The sequence below is a fragment of the Myodes glareolus genome, chromosome 10, assembly GCF_982192425.1.
Source record: "Myodes glareolus chromosome 10, mMyoGla1.1, whole genome shotgun sequence".
NCBI lineage: Eukaryota > Metazoa > Chordata > Mammalia > Rodentia > Cricetidae > Myodes > Myodes glareolus.
Window position 1 is genome coordinate 34698306 of NC_142035.1, and position 23258 is coordinate 34721563.

General features: G+C 40.4%; 1 protein-coding gene across 1 annotated transcript in view; it reads right to left on the reverse strand.

The window, feature by feature from the left end:
• Positions 1 to 23258, reverse strand: part of Dstn (destrin, actin depolymerizing factor) — a 25553-nt gene continuing 2295 nt past the window's right edge. The window contains exons 2-4 of the mRNA XM_085696812.2: positions 4983 to 5290; positions 3386 to 3462; positions 1 to 1198 (exon numbers count right to left, since the gene is read on the reverse strand). Coding sequence (XP_085552938.1) covers positions 1089 to 1198; positions 3386 to 3462; positions 4983 to 5290 — 495 coding nt within the window. The 3' untranslated portion in view covers positions 1 to 1088. The remainder of the gene's footprint in view (positions 1199 to 3385; positions 3463 to 4982; positions 5291 to 23258) is intronic.

The following is a 23258-nucleotide window of genomic DNA, read 5'->3' on the forward strand; positions in this document are numbered from 1 at the left end:
TAAGTTACAAATGCTTCCTTTATTACATAAAGCCAGCATTGCTACTTCTAAGTTCAGCTGCTTGTGCATCTCTACACTGTGTGGTGTCATGCCTGTGATGTTATCCCTTCCAAATGTTGTTAGGCAGTCCCGTGAGTGCCATCCGTGGTACCTTCCCGTTTCCCACACAGCTCGTAAACTGCTCTAGGGATCTGCGTCCACCCAGGTCCCAGAGGAAACACACTCAACACTCTTCCACATCCTACTGTACCAGACGCTGCAGGGTTCTGAAGGAGAAATTAAAGATTGACAGCACCCTGACTTTTTAAAATACACTGCTTTATCATTTTTCATTAAAGAAGTAGATTACAATGAAGCCCTAATTTGCAATATAATTGTTACAAGACACTGAACATTCTCCTGAGGATATACCATGATTTAACAAAGTCACTGTAAGCAGTTTCCCAGCCCAGGGAGCCTCTCGTTGCAGGTACAGGGCTGCTTCCTGCATTCCAGCACCGTGCTCTGGATGGTGTGCTGCAAGATCAGCGTGAATTCTAAGCAGACACAATTCTGAAGCAGTCTCATGATCTATCTGATGAATGAGGACCGCCTGGCTTAGTTACTGCTGTTAGTGCATATCAGTGTTGTACACACTATAAAGAAAATTATACCTCATTATTTTGTTTAAGTCAAGGAAAAATAGAGAATTTGGATGAAAATTATACATAGATTACAATCAGTTTTCTAAGCAAAGGAAACAAAAGTAACTGCTGAGGTTAGTGAAGATTTAGAGTTCGCTTCACATTGCCTTGTACTGTTTTGTGAACTGTGTTTTTAAAATCCTGAGCTCAACAAAATCTTTGTAAGTCACTTCATGAAAATAGGCATTTGGCCAATAAGAATTTAATTCCACACCAATGAAACTTTAGAGGCTAGATTTATGTAGGTGTTGGTGTTTGTACACATCTATAGAATTTTTAGTTTACTATAAAGATGACAAGACAATTCCCCTCAGTGAGATCCTGGCCTAATATATTTGCTTACTTCTATAGTGAAAGGATAGTGTTAAACATGGAAGCTTTCAATTTGTGGCACTGGCTGATGATCTAAATAGGGGATCCTTCAAAAGCTACAATTAAGGAGCCACCAAGCTTTTCTGCAATACTATTCCGATTGAGGTCTTCTGGTCCATTTGCTTGATACTCATGCTTTATGCCTAGAGAGAAAAACAAATTCTATTTAGAATTATGCAGTAGCTTACTATTTCTCTAAGGTAACAAACTAAAGACTCTTGTGTATTACAGACCAAAGAATGCTATCCAATTGTAGGAAAAAATAATGTATATGTACATGAATCAAAATGATGACTTGTCACAAACATAATGCCAACTGAAAACAATCAGAAAAACAAGTGCACATCCTGTTATGATTCCATTTATTCAACTCTAAATCAGCCCCAGCTAATGTATGCCATTAGATGCTAGGGTACCAGTTAACGCTAGGGTTCAGGGAAAGGTAGAAAGGTACAAATGAAAGTGAGCATCAAGAAAGATTTTGTGGGGTTCTATAATAATTTAGAATATATACTTTATTAAAGATGTTGTACTTCAATAAAAAGGCAGGCCTAGTAACTTTTCATTTAAAACAAATAGAAATATGGGGGCTGGAGACATGGTTCAATGGTTAAGATAAGAGCACTTGTGCTTCTTGCTCTTGTAGAGAACCAGGGATCAGTCTACAGCACTAGAGTGACTTGGAATCAATGGTCTGTGACTCCAGATCCATGGGATCTCGTGCCCTCTTCTGGACTCTGAGAGCATCTGCGCTCACATGTGCACAAACTCACACAATGATGCTCACATATGCACATAATTAAAAACAAAGCAGAAGCCAGGCACACGCTTTTAATCCCAGCATTTTGGAGGCAGAGGCAGGTGAATTTCTGAGCTTGAAGCCAGTCTGGTCTACAGATTGATTTCCAGGACAGTCAGGGATACACAGAGAAACCAGGTCCCAAAAAAACAAAATAAATGAATGAATGGATGGGTGGATGGATGGATAGAATCTAAATAAACAAATAAATAAATGTTAAAAAAAAGCAAGCAAGCATGAACTAAAACACTGCTACAGAAAACAGCTCTGTGGTGGCATTACACATCACATTACCACACTTAAGGCAGTGAACACTTAAGATGTGGCACTGAGGGGGCCTTAGGACAATTCCATCAGCACACTGTAGAACTAGCTCACCCGTGGGCTTGCACACAGCAGTTTCTCTGCACAGAGCTGCATGTTTTAAAGCAGCTGCACAGTGAGTGTCTACCATTTGAAGATCGTTTCTCAAACGCTACTCAAACAGGTCAGTTTTTAGCCAACTTAGGACTAATTTGAGAAAGCCATTGATGATTCCAATAAAAAAAGTTTCAAGGTGTCTATCATTTAATATCCCTAAATCAAGTCTAATGTAGCAATCCCCCTTAACTATTGGATTTCATCACAGTATTGAAGCTGAGAAGTCATTTGAAGCATCAGTTGACAGGTCAGGGAGCCCCAACATCAACCTGAATGCATGAAGAACTCACTTACTTGAGCAGCAGCGAGACTTGGAAAAGGAAACAGCAATTCTTTAACTCATTAAAACAAGTTAGGGCGAACCAGTTCTACTCCAAGAATAAAAATGCCAGTCACAGAAAACAAATGATACCAGCACTGGGTAAACCCTTGTAACCTGGGCTCCCTCCGCTGCTTGGACATCACAGCGGAAGGGAGGGGGCAGAAGAACACTCAGATCAAGCCTCCTGCCCCAGAGCAGACAGAATTGAGGCCCATGAGGTTATTGATTCGAGCCAAGGTCACACAGCAGTTAGACAGCAAGCTCAGCCCTGTGCAAGCCTCTGGGGCTTGTGTCTCATGCTCTTCTACCATACCAATGTCTTCTGGCTGGAGTCTGGCCAAGGCCACTTCATCCGGACCCCAGCCACCCAGAGGCAAGTCAAATACAACTGGCCAGCTCAAGGTGTATTTTCCTTTGGACCCAGATGAATCAATTACCTAAAATTATACCATTGAACAGTAAAGTGAGAGATAAGAGACTCCTTCCCCACTTATGAACGGGCTACATTAAAAAACAGCAGCAGAGTGTTAAATACAAATAACATAAACCACCTGCTCTATGAGAACCTGGCTTAAACCAGCTATAGAGTGATGTACAGCCAATGGGAAAGGTCATGACCACAGGCCTGCAGATGTAATGGGACCAGTCCAAGACAGAGGCTCAGAGGGCATTTCTCCCTTTTCTGTCGCCAAAGCTCACCAAAGAAAATAAGGGATTTTAGAGACAGTCTTATCCTGATTCAGGGATTCACTATACCCATAAAACTTCACAGGAAAGTCTAGCCCATACCTTGAAATTTCTTCTTGATGGCGTCCTTTGAGCTCGCATAGATCATTTTGCTTTTCAGAGGCGCATGTTCTGGTGCCCTAGACAGAAAGATGCTAGAATGAAAAGATGGCTTTAGAGAAAGTACAGCCTCTACCATGTTACACAATCTCCAGCAGAAATGAGACAGAATCTAGATTTCTATTTCCCACCTCTGAAGGTAAAAGTTACAGATGGTCACATGTACAATAACCAAAGTGAAGAAAAAAAGGTATGACAAAAAAAAAAAAGACTATTGTCCAACTTAAAAGCCTATTTAGCCAGCATACCTGCCACACAGCTATAACTTCCCCAAAGTCAGGGACTTCACTGATTTTATTCATAGGGCTGTTTCCCCAGCCCCTAACACTATGAGTGATGTATAGGAGAAATAGTTTAATTAATGCACCTCATTCAAATCCAAAATCTACTAACTTCAAGGCTTATCAATAATGACCTTTTAAGTTTTCATTCATGTCCATGAGTGTGGTTACTTGTCTGGATGCAGGTGTCCACAAAGGCCAGAAGAGGGCATAAACTCCCTGCAACTGCTTCGGGCTCTTGTGAGCTACCTGACGCAGGAATTGGAGAAACAAACCATGGTCCTTTGCAGAACACAGTGCTTCTCTCCAGCCCCTCAGTAATTATCTTCATACACTATTCTCCAGAGATGGTGGCTGTCTGTTCCCACACACGGACCTTGACCTCACGCTTACAGTCACACATCCTGGTTTAACAGTGGAATCTTAGTGGAAGAGAAGTGATGGAATCCACCATTACTTTCCTCCAAATCTCAATGCTTTTGACCTGCAGTTCTGGACCTCTTTTACCCTGGCTGGCCCGGAACTCAAGAGATCCTCTTGCATCTTCCTCCAAAGTGCTGGGATTAAAGGTATGTGTCACCATGCCTGGCCGTAAGACTTTTGTCTAAGGCTTAATGTCAAATACTTGAAAAGACTAGAGTAACTAGAAAAGGCCAATAAATCAGTTTAAAATGCTAAATAGAGAACACTGCTCAGCTGAATCTTTTGCAACAATGGAAATGCTCTACATCTGTCAGTAATATGTGGCTACAAATTGGAAATAGATATCCATTCAGCTAAACAATGAAGTTTAGCGGGCATGGCAGACTATGCCAGTATTTCCAACACTAGGAAGGGCTGTTGCTAAGTAGCCAGTTTGGGCTGGCTATACAGTGAGACCCGGTCTCAAAATATAGCGGTATCATTTTTAACCAATTAAAATTTAAATTAAAAGTTAAATATCCCCTTGTACGTAGTGGTAACCTAACTAGAGCATATAGCAAACTACAATAAAGAAGGAACAGGATCAGCGGCCTCAAAAAAATACACACTCCAAATACCTACATGAAGAGTATGTGTCCAGTAGAGCAAAATGGGGCTTTGGTTTACCAGTAGGAACATTTGGTAGAAGCTGGGAAACACTCTGACCAAGAACACAAGTGGCTTCAACACGAGCTGTCCTGAGGGTCTGGGAATGCCTAGCACATGCACGGTCCTGGCTCAAACCCCAACATCTCTAAGAGCTCAGGTATACAGAAGCTCGGGATGCTAATGCTCACCACAAGAAGAACATCAGCTCTTCTTTTCTGGACTCCTTGGTTTCAAAGCTTGCATCATACAAAGCGTAGCGACAATCTTTCTCAGGAAGCATTCCCACAAAATGCTTGAAAGGATCGGTTATGGTGTCACCAACATCTCCAACCAAGATCTCTTTGCCTTCTTCAACAACTATGCACTTTTTGTCTGCACTGAGACAAAAAATGACAGCCTTCTTTCTTTTCTTGATTTCTTCTGGTGTGGAGCATTTCCGAACTTTCATGTCATAGAAAATGCGACATACTTCATCCGCAACCTGAACTCCTGAGGCCTATGATGAGAACAGAATATGCAAAAGGCTGACAACAATTATAATTTCAAATATAGAACAAGACATTTTGGCTCTAGATTGGCATTCGCTCACACGACCATCACTGACTTCAGACTTACACACACCGTGGAAGTCATTTTCACACTACATGGGAGGGGAATCTGACTGTAGCAGCCTCTCCTGTCCCAGGATCTCAGACAGATGAATGGTGTCATCACTGCCAACCCCAAGTCTGCCTCTTGGAGACAGGGTCTCATGGATCCCAGGCTGCATCAAGGTCTCCGTGTAGCCAAGGATGACTATAAACTTCTCACCTTTCATGTTCTGTGATTATGTCTGACACTGTCTGGTTAACGCTGTGCTGGGGACTGAATACAAGGCTTCTTGCATGCTGGGCAAGTACTCTACTGACTGAGTCACACGCCAATTCTCAACTGTTTTTTCTCTTTCTTTTTTTGTTTTTTTCAGACAAGATTTCTCTATAGAATAATCCTGGCTGCCCCGGAACTAGCTCTGCAGACCAGGCTAGCCTTGAACTCAGAGATTCACCTGCTTCTGCCTCCTGAGTGCTGGGACTAAGGGCATGTGCCACCATAGTCTGGCTGAACTGTTTTTTTCTTACAGGTTTCTTAGAGCCTTAACTGAGATCATTTTCCAAGTCTGTATATTAATAATACATTATTATATATTAATAAAATCCTTTACATGAAGCAAAACAGATAAATTCAGCTTCATGGCTGGAAAAATTCATCCTATAACATCTCTTTCTCTCACAATAAAAAAAGCACTATGTAAAGATTTCAAAGTTCTAATCAATATTCAGTAACATTAATTGCTTGCTTTTAATTTCAGTTTACCATGTAGAGGAAAAGCTTAGTGAAGTGCTTTCTATGTAAGTCAAAAAGGACCTGGGTTCGATACCTAATACCCACAGCAAACTGGGCATGGTAATACACTTGTAATCTCAATACTGGGAAGGCAGCAACTGGGAACATCTTGGGCTTAGTGGCCTACCAGTCAAGGCTAATCCATAAACACTAAATGAGAGACCTTGCTTCAAAAACAAGATGGGCAGTTTTGAGAAACAATACCTGAGATTGACCTCTGGTCTCCCCCCTGACACACACACACAATCCGCTAACAAATGTTAGTGTGTTTGGACAAGTTGTAATCTCATATTGCAGCAGCAAAACGACACACAGGTTACCCACCTGTACAGTTGGGTAACTGTACAGACTAAACATGGAGTTAATAGAACATCTAAGAACTCCAGTTCTTGGGTAAACTTAGGAAAGAAATAAAAATATGCCCACATAAACAACTATATGCAAATGTACACAGAACTGTTACTCACATAGACAAAAATGGAAGCTACTCCAAAGTTCATTAAGTGAAGGGATTTTTAAGTAGTACATCCACACAAAGCAAAAACAAGGATCTGACTCACTGCAACATAAATGAGCCCCAGAAAACATCACACTCAAAAAAGAAGCCAAAGAGAAAGGGCTGTATGCAGCATGATTCTATTTATATAAAATGCTCCCAAAGGTGGATCTATAAGTAGACTAGTGGTTTCCAGGGTCAAGGGAAGAGAAAAGAGATTGTTAACTGGCAATTTTCTTTCGGGGGTGATGGAAATGCTCTGCAAAAACGCTACTACTTAAACACACGTGCAAGAAGTTGGCTGTCATGATGCATGCCTATATCCAAGCAAGCAGTTTGACAGCTATGGCAAGAAGATCAACAGTTCAAAGCAAGCCTGGGCTACACTGGTGAAACCCAGTTGCAAAAATGTAAGAGAAAAAGATGCCTGCAAGAATGTGGGGGAGTGGGATATTGGGAAACTGGCGTTTATCAACATTTCATCACCCCAACTGTTAAGTTCTGCATACACTGTAGTGCTATCTAATCCACATCCACTCACAAACTCCTCCAATCCAGCTAACCAATCCACACATTTTTCTTATAAATGCAATTACTGTAAATGAACAACACACTTTAATACAATGGCAGTCAGAAAATAGTAGATAGAAAACCAACAAACTTTACAACCTTACTATATTCACATTACATTCTTATTACACATGCATACTTATTATATTTTTAAAAAATCACTTTCAAATCTTTCACTGCTTTAGTAGTATTTTCTGATCTTTGCAAGAAATGGAAAATAATGTTCAATTAATATTGTCATGGTAGAACTAGAAACAGATTCTAATTCCTCTCTAGTCCATAATAATGCTGATATTTAAGTTTTTTAACCAACAACTATGTCTTACTTTTTAAAATAGTTTATTTAAAATTCATCATTCATATGTGTTTGAATCAATCCATCTGCCATTGCCTCCCCTCTAACCCCTCCCCTACCTGCCCACAGCTTTTCCTTCCCAGCCTCATGTGCTCTCAGTTATTACTACTTTTTTAATACCTACTGAGTCCATTTAGTGCTTGCCCAGTTCTTAGAGGGCAACACTGAAAACTTTGTGTTTATTCAACCAATATCTGAGTATACCTAAGGTACATAAATCTCTTAAACAAAACTTGAAACTGCTTTAGAAATCAGTCGCGTGTGTACTGTAACTGAAGACAAAGCAAACAATTCTGCGGCTGTGGTGGACAGAGTCGGAGCCTTTTCTATCAGAAACGTCACGTATGCTGCTTTTTTATTCCTAATATGTGTGGTAGCACAGTATGATGAGTAGAGCCTAGGAGTCTATATTCATAAGATCCAGGTGACTACTGCTAACATTTAGTCCTAAAACCTGATGAATATGATTACTACTTCAGTTCACTGCTGTATTTACTTTACCTGTCTTTACCTCTTCCCCTATAAGCTGTGATGAGCGAATAGAGTCCTTGACAAATCCCAATGGCTCCAAGGATATGTGCCACAGACACCTGGCACAACCTAAGGGCCCCTTCACAGCCTCTTAAGTCAAACTACAAAGGGTCACAGAAGAAGCCAGCTGCATTACAACAGAGCTCTCCTGGCAGTCTGGACCTCTGTGAGGACTCACCTGAGTGGCTGTCATCCTGAGACATCAGGACGAGTCTCGTCATAGCCTTCACACTGGAGCAGAGTCACTGCTCTCCTAACAAAAAGGCTGCCTGTTCAGCCTACCCATCCTAGCCTGAAGGCTTTCATATCAGAAGTAATGCCTGGCAGGGCCTATCTGGTTCCTTTAAGAAAAGCTAAGAGAAGAAAAAGACCTCTCCTAACCAGTTGTTTTTCAGTACGCAACACTTAACTGCTCAGCAGTCAAGAGCCTGTAAATTTATTTTAAATAAAATTAAACCAAATTCCATTTTAAATTTAAAGTTCATACAGCTGAAACAATACAGACCACTGAAAATCTCTGAACCAGGAACACTAAGTTGCTGCAGTTGGAAGGAATTTGAGAGCAAAAATAGACTGCTACCACAAGCGCTCTGACTGCCTTAAAAAGCTATGGAGTCACAGCTGAAATGTCTCCATGTTCCGTACTTGGAACCACTGGAGAATAGGAATCCACGCTCCACCCTGCTTCAGAACAGCTGCTTCAAGCACAGTGGGTTATATGCTTGTCTTGAATCTCTTCAGGTGGAGCGTTTATAAAATTCACCAACTGGGGAACTCAAGAGATGACTCAGTGGCTCAGAGTACCCTTGGCTGCTCTTCCAGAGGTCCTGGGTTCTACTCCCAGCAAGCACGTGGTGGCTCACAACCACCTACATTGGGATCTGATGCCCTCTTCTAATATAAAAGTCACACATGCAGATAGAGGACCCATGTACATAAAATAAATCATTTTTAAAAACTCAACAACTGAGAGATTAAATCAAGATTCATGATTCATGAAGTACACACTCCTTAAATAGCCAATTCTAGTCAAACACAGAGTTATGCTAACACTCTGTATAACACAGAGTAATACAGACACTGGGCATAACCTTGGAAATGGCAGAATAAGCTGCAAGATCAAGTCTCAAGTCTACCACAAGGGTGAGCGACAATCTTTGAAACTTAAGACATCAAGTTTTGAGGTTTTAATTTTTATTAACCAGTGAATCAGTCCAAACCTAAACATGATGGTCACTAACAACAGGCCACCCGAAACCCGAACACCAGACTGAGGTCATTCTCACTGCTAAACACAAGCAGGACACCTCCCTCACCTTGGTTCCATTATTAAAACTCACTACACTTTAATCCTAATTAAAGGAAACAATAAAAGTCACTGAGCTACCTAAGAAAGTTATTAATTTCTAAAACCTGGTTTGTGTAAGGGTCTACAATGTCTGAAAAGTGAGACAACTGTAAGTTAACAACTGACAGCAAACAGTCAGCGGCTTCTTCCCGACCAGTTTCTTGAAGGAGCTGGGGTGTTTCAAATCGGGTCCAGGATTCCCTTTGTTTCTACCATGCCTGCACAGGACCAGCAGAGACAGGGCTAACAGCTGGGCTGCTGGCTACTGCTACTGCCTGCCAGCAGTGACAGACAAGACAGTGCTTCGGAGCTGACTCGGGGCTGAGTCCCTACCTCTGCCTCCTACAACAGCTCCACTGCAGTTAGAAAGGTGATTAGAAAAGACCATAATTCCATCAGGGCCAGAAAAGAGACAGGAACACAATGGGAGGAGCGAGTGAAATTAGTGTGCCCCCACCCTGCTATATGTATCCCTCCACCCGTTGACTTTGGATTCCAGAGTTCATTCTCTACAGAGCTTGCTATCTTTCCAGTCGGCCATCCTACTGAAAGGAGGAGATAAGTGACCACAAGAAATGAAGGCAGACTCCCGGTCACCCTCAGGTATGATCCTAAATTACGAAATCCCTATTTCAGTTCTTCTAGGGAAACATGTGGGCCAATAACAGCTGTGTTAGCATTTCTTTTCTGCCTTCTACTGTGGTAGCCATCACCACACTGGAAATATAAGACAATAAAAAAGTAAATTATTAATTTGAGTTTAAGAAATTTAAAAAGTAACAGCACATAAAACTGACGTAATACTAAAATAGTATGTTTTGGGCAACCAAATTTATAAAATGTATTACACAACTTTCTGTCTTAGGAAACAGTACACTGTTTTGTTAATGACTCACATCATTTGGAACTTCAGTTATTACACTATGCAAAAAACAGATTAATACCTCTAAGGGCAAAGATTTCACATTTAGTATTTAATCTATTTATGGTTGACTTTTTCTGAGGGCAATGAAGCAATTTTGAGGGAAGCAAACTGCTAACACACACACATACACCCCACACACACTGGTGAGGCAGGGTTTTATTATATAGCCCAGGATAGCATCAAATTAATAATTATCTCTCCTCAACATCGTAAGTGCTAGATTACAGGTATGCCCCATCAAACCTGACATTGTTTATGAAAAGTATGTTATCTTTCTATCAAAGACTCAAAGCAATAAAAATGAAAAGTCAAAGTTTCATGCAAAACAGTTTAACTTAAGCAAATTAGGCACAGGTTTAATTCTTCCAGGTGGATTAGAAGAGGATATTTTACTTTATCCCTTATGGAAGACGCACTGAGTGTTGGGAAAGACGTGAAGTAAGAACTGGAAAAGCTTATGGAGACCAGACCAGGAAAAGCACCTTTGGTCCTGACCATTCTGACAAATGTGTAATTAACTGAGACTATGGTCTTCAAATGAGTTGAGAAAATTCCTTAAACAAACAAGCAAACTGGTTACACTTGTCTCCTAAGCAGAGCTGGAAATGCTCCACTTTAGAAGGTTTTTCTCTGCAGAGAAGCAACAGCCCACAGCATCCTCTCGCATCCCCCAGGGCGGTCAGAGCTGCTTATTCTTTAACTCAAGAAGACAGGTGGAACCACATACTCCAAGCACTGGAATGTAGTGCTTGGCAGTGCCATTTATTAAGTGCATACTAATTATTACTATCATTAACCAGAAGATCCAGTTAGGGCATCTTCAACTCTTCAATAAGTCATGTTGCCAGTAAGCCTGAGGTTACTGGACAAGCTAAAACTTGTATTTGGGGGCTGGAGAGATGGCTCAGCAGTTAAAAGCACTGGCTGCTCTTCCACAGAACCTGGGTTCAATTCCCAGTGCCCACATGGCAGCTCAATCCTGTCTGTAACTCCAGTTCTAGGGTACCTGACACCCTCACATACTCACACAGACAAGCATGCAGGCAAAACACCAGTGAACATAAAAATTTAAAAATCTGACTTGCATCTGAAACAGGAATTTATTTGATTTTTGGAAAAAAAAAAAGAGAGATGGGTTTACTGAGTAACAAGGGGCAGAGGGAAGGGCAGTAACGAGAGCAGACTATCTCCTCAATCAGAGATTCCCTGCTTCCTGTTCACTACAACTGTGGTATCTGGTAAGTATCCATCTCTTTTTTCTCTTGAATATTTAGTGGTGCCATCAACAGGTAAACAGACACTGAAAATGTGATATGGATACAATGGAATTCCATTTTGCCATAAGGAATGAAATTACAATAACTGCAAGAAAAAGGATGGATCTAGAAACTACGTATCAAGAAAAAGGATGAATCTAGAAACTACATATCAGTTGAGGTAACGTGAACTCAAAAAACAACACTGCAGTTCTTGCTCACGTATGAATCTTAGCATGTAATGTCCACATATCTGTATATGCATGATAAAGGGGAAAGGAAGTGCTGAGGAAGGGGCAGGGCATCCGAACACATGTGCAATGCAAGCAGAAAGGATGCTACAGGCAGCGGAAAGTACAAAAACTGGAGAAACAATGGAAGGGAGAAAGAAAAAATTTCTTTGAAACTGCCATAATGAAACCTAATTCTTTGCAATGCTAACCAAAATAAACAATATATTAGGTGGTTAAACAGCAAAGGAAGGGGCAAAGAGTGCAGTAGTGGCCCACACACCTTGGTAGTAACCCGCAGTTCTCTAACTGGACTTGACCTGGTGCAGGAGAATTGTCTGTATTCTGTCAATCATGTATTTTAATAAAACGCTGATTGGCCAGGCAGGAAGTATAGGTGGGTCAACCAGACAGGAAGTAGAGGCGGGGCAATGAGAATAGGATAAGGCTAGGGAGGAGGAAGCTCCCTCCACCATTCCTGCCCAGATCACCAAAGAAGCAACATGTGAGCTGACAGCTGAAAAAGGTACCAAGCCATGTAGCTAACATAGATAAGGATAATGGGGTAACAAAAGTTATAAGAGCTAATAAGTAGCCTGACCTAATGGGCCAATCAGTTTATAACCTAATGTAGACTCCGTGAGATTTTCTTTGGGACTTGCCGGTTGTGGGGTAGTGGGCGGGACAGAAACCCCAACGAGCCGGCCCTCACACTACATTGACCTACTCAACAAGAGGGAAACCATGTCTGGTACTGGAAATCCAGCTAGCTACTCAGTGCTAGTGAAGTCACGGATCTTAGGAGAATCTACAACCACCACTTTTATTAAAACAACACAATCTCTAACTACACTCTAAATATTTGTCATTATACCCACAGGTAAGTATAGTTCTCACCCTTCATCAAGGAAACTTCTCTTTGTAACAGAGACCGTGAAGAAAACAACAACCAATCATAACGCAGAGCTGTGGAGCCCAGTCCTGAAGGACACTTCTACACAACACCCTTGCATCTAAGGTTCCAGGAACTTTGCAGAAGAGCGGATGAAAAGACTGCAAGGGCCAGAGGATCAGGGCATTTGCTGAGATCTTTGTCTTCTAGTCACGTAAGAAGCAATGTTCAAAAGTCTCACCAACACAGCTGCCCAAATGTGAACTGAACAAGAATGAAACCACATCCAACAGACATGCCAAACTGGATGGGGAAAACTCAACTGTACACAAAGAACTACAGCAAACTGAGGAAAACTGGGGAAGAAAAAGATGGCCTTCCTCAGGTGAGAGCACACCAACTGGTTGTTCAGTGCCCAACAGCCCTGAAAACACATATACAAGTAACATCGCACAGATTGTGCAAGTTACACTTAGGAATATATATGTATATACGGGCAACGACAATGAAAAGAGGCCATGAATCTGAAGGAGAGCAGGGAAGGGGATATGGGACAGCTTAGGAGGAGGAAAGGGAAGGGATAAATGCTGTAATTATATTATAATCTCAAAAATAAAAGGTTCAATTACACTGCTTTAGGAAGTTATCACCCACAGTGAAGAAAGCCGTGACAGAGTAGCAAGTAAGTAAGTTTCATCCTACGTCCCTTCTCAGTATATGTCAGTCAAGGAACACAGGAATTCTCCAATATCCTGAGAAACTAAAATTATCCAGAGGTATTAAGTGCAGTTTTACAGGTTAAAGATCCTAGCCAAGGAGCTAAGATAGGTAAGCTCACGTTTCTGCTCCATTTGTCAAGCTTCAGGCCTGCAGGACTGCCATTAACGACATACAAGTATGCCTGCTGTCCCACTGGCTGCCCTCTCTCCCTCCCTCCCTCCCTCCCTCCCTTCCTCTCAGGGCCACCACACCACACTCTAGCTGCAGTTACTGCATCAGATACCAGTTATCCAGAAAATGTTTTAAGCTAACTCTGCTTTAATACTGCTTCATCTGAAAAAAGCACAGTGAAGCCAAGAATGATGGTACATGCCTTTAATTGTAGCATTCAAGGCAGAGACAGCTGGGTCACTGAGCTTGAGACCAATCTGAGTTCCAGGACAGTCAGGGCTACACAGAGATTCCATCTTTTTTTTTTTTTTTTAAAGTTAGTTAAAAAACAGCAACAGAAAAAAAAAAAGCCAAGTGAACAATACTAATTTCCACCGATTCCAACCATAAACATCCTCAGTCACCTTAAAACAAAGCGCAAATGTTGCTGGGATGGCCAATGCAGTAGAGCAAACGAAGTTCTACTCGCTACTTAGGAGCTGTTTAAGGAGGAGCTCGCTATTAAGGCCCCTGAGCATCTCACATTCTCTCTGGTGCTACGGTTCCTCTTCTCTTCTGGTTGCTCTCATTCAGGGTCAGCTCAGATCCTCCTCTGGGGAAGCAGCTCTTATTTGTCCCTTGTCATCAGCTCTAACCAAAATCTGCATGATCCTCCATTCACTGACAAGGACTATAGTTACTTCTATCACTGCAGAATTATCCAATATTGTCTAACTATTTGCTAGTTGACTCCTGCTTTGACTTCCCCACAAAAGAACAAGAGCTGCTGTTAGTGGGTGTTTTTAAATTGTTACTTTGTTCTTGTTTATGCAGCGCTAGGGTCAAACCCAAGGCCTTTGAGCTAGGCCCGCGTCCTATCATCTACCTCCATTCCCACCCTCTTAGTATCTACCACTCTTCTCTGCCCTTCACATCTTACCCACCATCCACCAGCTAGAACCGTGATGCTGCCAACTACATGTTTAACTCAACCAATAAAACTTTAATAGTATTTTTGTCTTGAAATCTTTAAATATGTATTTTAACTGCCTAATATGTAAGCATCATATTTCATATAAATTTCAGGATAAATGCTATGTAAGAGATATAAATGTATATACTAATCAATATTCAAGAATATGACTTGGTAATCAATATTCCACAAAACAACACATTTAAAAGTTTATATGATCTAAGTTGTTGGCGTGGGCCCGTTTACTTTGCAGCTGAAAACATTTAGAGGCATTACTTAAAACAAGGTATCTACTAGTTTTACCAAGTAGAGAATGTTTAATGAATTTGCTGATATTTGAAAACGTAAAAACATCTTGACATCATCTTGAAGGGGAAAATCAAAAACTATTCCCTGTAAAATCAGGGCTAAGACAAGGACACCCATTTTACCATTTCTACCCAGAATGTGAAGTCTTACCCAGAGCAGCAAGGCAAGCAAGGAAAGAGCTACAGGATAGAGAGCCAGACAGGAGAGGAGAAGCGCATATTCTATTGTGGCAACGTGACTCTTTATATAAAAGTCTGACAAATGAACTCTGTAAGTTGCAAGATACAAAAAGCCATATACCCAATCAGTAGCATTTTTGCAGAGAAAAGAAAAAAAGAAAAAAAAATGCAATCCCCACTGCTAAAACAAAGAGCCAGAAACAACAACAGCAACAGAAAACCCTTCCCAGGGACTGAGGATGCAGCCTAGAGACAGACCGTTAGCTAACAGGTATAAGGCTATCCCCCATCCCTAGCACTACACCAAAGAAAACAAGAACAGAACAAAACCCCTTAGGCCTCCATCTAGCCAAGGGAGTGGATTATTATGCAATGCTAATTGCAAAACAAGGAAGAGAGAACAATGGAGACTACACACCAAGAGGAGAAGACATCCCAGAAAGGCTAATGGGTTGAAGGCGTAGTTAAAATGTCCATACTATCAAAGCGAATTTAGAGTCAATGCGATCTCTACCAGCAAAGCACTGGTTTTCTTCACAAAACAGAAAAAGAAAGATGGGAATGGTGTCACACGCCTGCTATTCCAGCTCCTGGGAACTGGAAGCAGGAGGATCAGCAGTTCAAATACAGCCTTGGCTACACACTGTGTATGAAGCCAGCCTTGGCTACACACTGCGTATGAAGCCAGCCTAGGCTACACAAGAAAGGAAAGGAAAAGGAAAAAAAAAAATTAACTTGAGTAGTCCAAGTAGTTTAACAAAAAGATCAGAAACATCATACGATCTCATACCTCAAAGCATACAAAGAGCAAATAAGCAAAACAACATGGTGAGATCGTAAAAGTATACACACGCAGACCAACGGAACAGAGAACTCAGAAATAATTCCATAATCTACAGCTAACTAATAATCACTGAAAAAAAGCACCAAAAACCTACATTAGAGCAAGGACAGAGTCTTTAATGAAGAATGCTGGGAAATTTGAAAATTCATACACACAACAATAAACTAGACCCCTATCTCTCATCACATAAAAACCAAGTCAAAGTGCATCAAACACCTAAACATGAGACACCAAACCATAAAACTGTCAAGGGTGACCTGCAAGACACTGAGCAGACAATGGCTTTTGGATAGCTTCCCCAGAGCACAGGCAATAAAAGTAAAACAGGCAACTGGGATTTTAATCAAACCAACTGGTTTCTAAACAACAAAGGATATAAGCGCATAGAGTAGAGACATCTAGCAGAGAATGAAAAACATGAGCAAGTTGTTCATCCAACAAGAGATGCGGATCCAACTCTGATGGAGCGGGGAGCTGAATAGACCATTCTTAAAGGATAAATGACCAATTATATGAAAAATGACTATTAGTTGGAAGGGAAATGCAAAGCACAACCACGCTGGCAGAGATGCAGAATTGGGTGAACTAACATATATCATTGGTGGGAATATGAATGTATGCAGCATTATGGAAAACAATATGGAGGTTCCTCAGAACGCTAAAAACAGAACTCCCACAATCCAGCTATCCAACAAGTTATATATACAAAAGGAATCAAATCAGCCTGTCAAAGAGATGTCTGGTAAACACCTATGTTTACCATGACACTAGTCCCAAAAACAAGACATGGAATAACTAATATATAATCACTATATTTGCTATCACCACCACCTTTTTTAAACCTTCCTGGAACTCACAATAACCTTCCCCTTAGCCTCCCATATGAGGGAATTATAGATGTGTGCCACCATACCTGACACCATTTATTTGCTCCTTGTAATCAGATCATTCAGGATTTTGCTCCTGAGTTAATATATTCTGGCCACCACTCCCTTGTTGGGTGAACAGTTGGCAAATAATCCCTCTTGGTTTTCAAGTTATCTATTTACTCTATTGTTTCTGCTGTATAGAACACTCAAATTGATTTTGACTTGGTAATTTCATACATCAGACTATTTTGAAAGAAATGGTGCAAATGCATAAAAGTTTTAACACAAGATGACATTTCTCAAAAAATGATTTAAATGTAAGATGAATCCATGTCATCAGGTGGACCATATGAGTGAAATAACTGAGGCGTGAATGCTTCCAAATAGAATCTGAAGAACTGAGAAACTGAAGGTACTGTCCATCTATGCATACTTCAGTTGCTCTTAGGAGGTGGGGATCAGTAGGAGGAAATAGGTTAGACACAGCTCACTCCTCTTTAACCTCTGCTTCCTGGCAGCCATGAGGGAAGCAGCTTTTTCCCCACTGTACATTTCTCTCATGACGCTTTTGTCCTACCACAGACCTAAAAGCTATGGGGAAAGTCAATCACAGAACAGACACCATTAACCAAAATAAAGCTTTCTTCCTTTAAACTATTAACTCTGCTATCTGTCACAGCAATAAAAGTTTACATTCTAGTTTTTCTCCCTTTCTGTCCGGGCACAGACCAAGCTCATTCTCTTCTCAAGGTCCCTTGAAGAGGCTCTCTGTCTGAAACACTCTTCACACAGATCACTCTTCCTTATTATGGACTAGTTTGCTGGGACCAGCTAGGCAGAAGTCCCCCCGCACCCAATTAAATAAGTGGTTTTGGCTTCTTCTATACATCCAGCAAGAAATGAAAAGTGATAAAATAGAGGAACAAACCAGAGGCCATAGAGAAAGTGGCAAACCAGACTCCAAAAACACACCTCTAACAGCTTGGCGGTATAGATGAACAGAACTTGGTCACACGTGAAGTGTGTAAGGATGGCATGAGCAAAGGAACACAGTGCCTGACAAGTGACACATTAAGTTACCTTGCTTTTTCATGTGTACGCTCTTTAAGCTATTTTCTATGATTCAAGATAGCCAATAAGCAAATACCATACAATTTCCTTTCGCAAAAGGGGAGTTTCTGTATGCCAGAATCATTTACAGCGTTACCACAGCAATTCTTGTCTCATCTCTAAGTATTTACATAAAAAGATGCAAACTGAATTGCATGTATTGTATACAAAGATAGGGTCCTATCCAACTGTTTCAATGCTTAAACCTCAGTTCCCAATGCGGTGTTTATAAAAATAAGAACAGACATAAAAATTAAAACAATCAGCTGGGCAGCAGTGGTTCATGCCTTTAATTCCAGCACTTGAGAGGCAGAGGCAGGGATCTCTCTGAGTTCGAGGACAGCCTGGACTACAGAGCAAGTTCTAGGACAGACTCCAAAAATACAGAGAAACTCGGTCTCGAACCCCTCTCCCCTAAAATAAATAAATAAATAAAACAATCCATCTCTACAGGATGTCAAAATTAAGAGCATCCTCTTAATCACATATTCATTATAATTTAGTAGCATCCATGTGCGCTACTATGAGAAAGGGATTGCGTACTGACATGTACATCCCTATCTTGAAGGAGTGGTACTTTCAAAAACATCTTAGTAAGTATTATAAAAGAAACTGTCTGGAGAGATGGGTCATCAATTAAGAGTGCTTACTGCTCTGCAGAGGACTTGGACTTGAACCCAATGGAGGCTTTTAATTATAATTACAATTCTGGGGGATCCAACACTCTTTTTTGGTCTTTGTGGGCTCCAACATGCATGTGGTAACACATTGACTCATGCAGGCATAGGTGAACACACACACATACCAATTCATAAAGTATATGGCTGGATCAATAAGGCCACCACTAACCATATGCAGTTTAGTGACTCCTTTACATGTGGCTAAGGAATTGAATTTTAAATTTTATTTCATTTTAATTAACAACTTTAAAATTCTAAACTCCATTGCAAGTAAATTTGATAAATATATTAGGGGAAACCTGAGTATGTGGGCCTACTTTTTAAAATACAGTCATGGTATCTAAATACAAGTGAAACATGTCTAATGAATATTTAAGTTCTTACATTGAGACTATCTTATTTAGTATCCAGGAAGGCCTAGAACTCAAGATCCTCCTGCCTCTGTCTCTAATTCCAGAGAGCTAGGATGACAGCTGCGCAACACCAAGCCTGACTGAGTTGTGCTTTAAGTGTAAAATATATACAAAATTTCCAACAACGAAAATATGTAAAAGTTACTAATTTTTCTATCAGTCAAATGTTGACACAATATTTTAGATAGGGCTAGAGATAGCTTAGTGGAGTGACTGCCAGGCATACACAAGGTCCTGGGTTGATACCTAGCGCCACAAAGAAGTAAGATGATTATACTGGTTTAAATAAATTTCACCTTTACTGGTTACTTTAAGGAACACTGAGAAATTTTTAAATATATATACATTCCTGAAGCAAAATTTCATAACAAGAATTCCTTAAAGCTCCATGACTTAAGATCAGTCCAAAAGAAAGAGAACTTAATCTTATCTGTGTCAACTTCAGCTCTATAACCATTTGAAAAGGCACCAAATCTATGTTGAAAACATCCAAAACTAAATGTTAATTACACTGATAAGCCAATAGAAAAATTATGATAGAAAATTCATTTTTATTTTTCTGTGATCAGGTTAAAAGAGGTCTAACCTATAGCATAATACACAAATGTTGAAAGGAATAGTCTTCCTTCGATGGGGTACTGCTGTAGGAGGCACCGAGGTCTCCGTCTCTCGGGTACTCATGTATGTCTGACTGGAGCAGAGACTTCCGGACTTTGCATGCTTCACAGACAAAAACAATGCATTTATATATACATGCCAGTTTCCCAAGGCTCAGAGCCTTTCAAATGTCAAGAATGATAAGCTTGAGGTCTGGAGAGATGGTTCAGAGGTTGAGAGCAGTGGGTGCTCTTCAGAGGTCCTGAGTTCAATTCCCAGCAACCACATGGTGGCTCACAACCATCTATGATAAGATCTGATGCCCTCTTCTGGTGTGCAGACATTCATGCAGGCAAAACACTGTATACATAATGAATAAAAAACCTTTAAAAGAAAAAAAAAGAACGCTATGATCTATCTCAAAACACTTGGTTATTACCGAAGGGAGGTAAGTTTTAATAGCACAAAACCAAAAGCATTTCAGATCCTTTACACTGTTAAAACACTACTTCACTGAAGCAGTTCTATTTATGAAACACTGTTGTGATACGTCTGGTGAAGTGACAGTCAGGAGGATGGAGTGCTACAGACCAGCCTGGGCTAGCTACACAGGGTGGAGATCCTGTCAGGCAGAGGATGAGAATGATTAAGTTTGTTTTGTATAGTTACTTTTAAGTAGGCTTGCTTTGATTAGTTCACAACAAATTTAAGTAGAAAGTAGAGTTTCCATACAGTCTCTGGGTATTTGGCTTATTTTATACTTATGTATACTTACAGGGATGCTTGCTTGTCTGTATGTGATACTGTGTGTATGCAGTACCTGCAGGGGCAGGAAGAGGTGTGGGGTCCTTTGGAGTTGGAGTTATAGGTGGTTGTGTACCACCCAAAAAGGGTGCTGTGTTCTTCATTATTGTATCATCTCTCCACTGGTTTTTAATAGTCTGTCTGAATGAAGTGCCCAGGAAAAAAGAGATGACTTTAGAATGGAGGAGATGAATCTCTGTAGGTCCCAACTAAGAGGAGCTACCTACTCTACAGTCCATCACCCCAGAAGCCTAGAAATGGCAGATGAAATAAAGAGGAAGCATTTTTCTCCTGTGATTTAACAGCTTAAGATGCCTGGAAAGACGCATGTGGAGGAATACCAGTCTATGGTATGAGGACCCAGCATTGCCAATCGTGGTCTTGGGGTTTTGGGTTGGTTTTTTTGTTTTGTTTTGTTTTGGTTGTTTTTTTTTTTTGGGGGGGGGGTCAGTGCTTGATTGTGTAGCTCTAAAGTCAGCTCAGATGAAGTCTGGTTCACCGATACACATCTTATACATAAACATAATATGTAAGCTGATGTGAAGCATGGTGGTACCTTGCTTGCCTACCATTATATGAGGTTTTGGAACCCATTCCCAGTATCAATTAAAAAAGAAGTACAATATATACAGAAATAGTACTAATAATGAAACATAGAAACCATTTTCTACACATCAGCTAGGCAAAGGACTTAAGGCTCAAATTAGGTAAAAAGAAAGAGAAAGGAGGCTTGAATCAGTTATTTCCACCAACTGGGGATCTGGTGTACACACGTATGAGCTTATGAAGGATATTTCTTATTCAAGCCATCAAAAGGCTATCTAGATAATGAGATGCAAAGTAAAACAAACCAGGAGGAGGAGAAAATACATATGCATGTTCTCCACCTAAAGGTCTCTGTATTTATACCAAGAGGACACACAGGAACTAGACAAGTAATATATAATAATTTTATATGGAAACCAACTATTGTAAAAAGTTTAAATAGATAAGTCAACTGGAGAAATGTCCAAATGCCTACTAATAGAGGGATGAATAAAACTTATACAGTTTTATAGTGGAATAATATCCAGTAGTTCAATCCAACACCCTGGGCTGGTGAGATGGCTCAGAGGAAAGGTATTTGCCCATAAGCCTGATGACCTGAGCGCATGCCCAGGACCTACATGGTAGGGGGTCAACTCCAGCACGCTGCTCTCTAACTTCTACATGTAGACCTACGCAAACATGTATAAGCAACTCAATAAATTAAGTAAATGTAATAAAAACCAACACCATCCCCAAAAGAACACACACAAAAAAAAAAAGGTTGAAAGGGGCTAGGCAAGGCACAACATAGTATGTATATAAAATTTAACACATTGATGGAACATAAATTAAGAATGTATAGATGTATACTTAAAAGAAGGAGCTGAAGAGATGGTTCAACAATTAAGAGAACCGATTACTCTTGCAGAAAACCTAGGGTCAATTCCCATATGGCAACTCACATCCATTTGTTAACTCCAGTTCCAAAGGATCTTACTCCCTCTTCTGATTTCCATGGGTACTGCACCCACATGACACAGACATGTAGGTAAAAGCATCCAAAGGAATAAAAATGTCAAAGAATGAAATCTATCAACTTCCAGTAACTGTGATGAAATGGACCTGAACCTTGCACTTAAGACACATCTTTTAGTCCCAACACTCAGGAGGCAGAGGCAAGCCTATCTTTATAAGTTCAAGGCCAGCCTGGGCTACAGTGAGACCATCTCAATTATTAAAAAAGAAAAAAAGAAAGAAAAGGCCTATTATATATTCTTTAACAAGATCTGTTCATATCCTTCCTCAAGACTCCCTGGGTACCTGCCCAGGTTCACATTCCTTCTCTTGGAGAAGTTTTTCCATCATGAACGTTCTTTGCATTTACAACATCCTGAATGAAATCACTTCCTAATGGGCCAGTACCTTAAGATCTGACACAGGATTGGTACCCACTAAGGAGGAAGAGAACAACTAGGAAGATGTACATTCAGCTGTAGTGATAAATACCTAAAATATGACCCCATCATGATTTTTCTTTTGATAAAAGGGATCTTTATTCTGCACTGCTTAAAATGCTTCAAAATTAATCATTTTTAAAAATGGGTATAAAATAAGAAAAAGTGATTTGTAGGAGGTAACTGATCCCTTACAGATTGTTTTCATGTTAAATGGGCATACAAACAATCAAGTGTGGTGGTGCATGCCTTTAACTCCAGTACTGGAGAAGCAGAGGCAGATCAATCTAAGTTTGAGGATAACCTGGTCTACAGAGTGAGTTCCAGGCCAGCCAGCACCACACAGAAAAATCCTGTTCTGAAAAACCAAGAAAAGGGGGCTGAATCATTATAAATGTTTTTCCTAAGTACCAAGTGCAGAATAAACTGGTAATTCAGTCCAAGCCAATTAGCTCAGTTTGTTGGAGAAAATTCTGTCTTTGTAAAGATAAGAGTTACATTATCACATATTCTTTGACTGTATTTCAAGGCAAGACTACACCCTACTTTCCAGAGAGCCACAAAACTATGCTGCAAATGCATTCCTTGGTAAAAGAAAAGGCTAGCCAAATCTACATGTGATGTGTCAAGCTGTACCCAATAGAACTGAGCAAATAAAGTCAGGAATTTAATGGTGAGCTGGCAAATAATCTTTGCACATATGAGGAAGCTGACACACCCAGTACACACACAGAAATTTTATTTGGCATGTGCAAACAGAGGAGACATTTTCCCCCAGTGGGAGGGGATTTTATAGAGACAGTTATGGTGTATTTTGTAGTGAGACATTTGAAAACATGACACCTCAT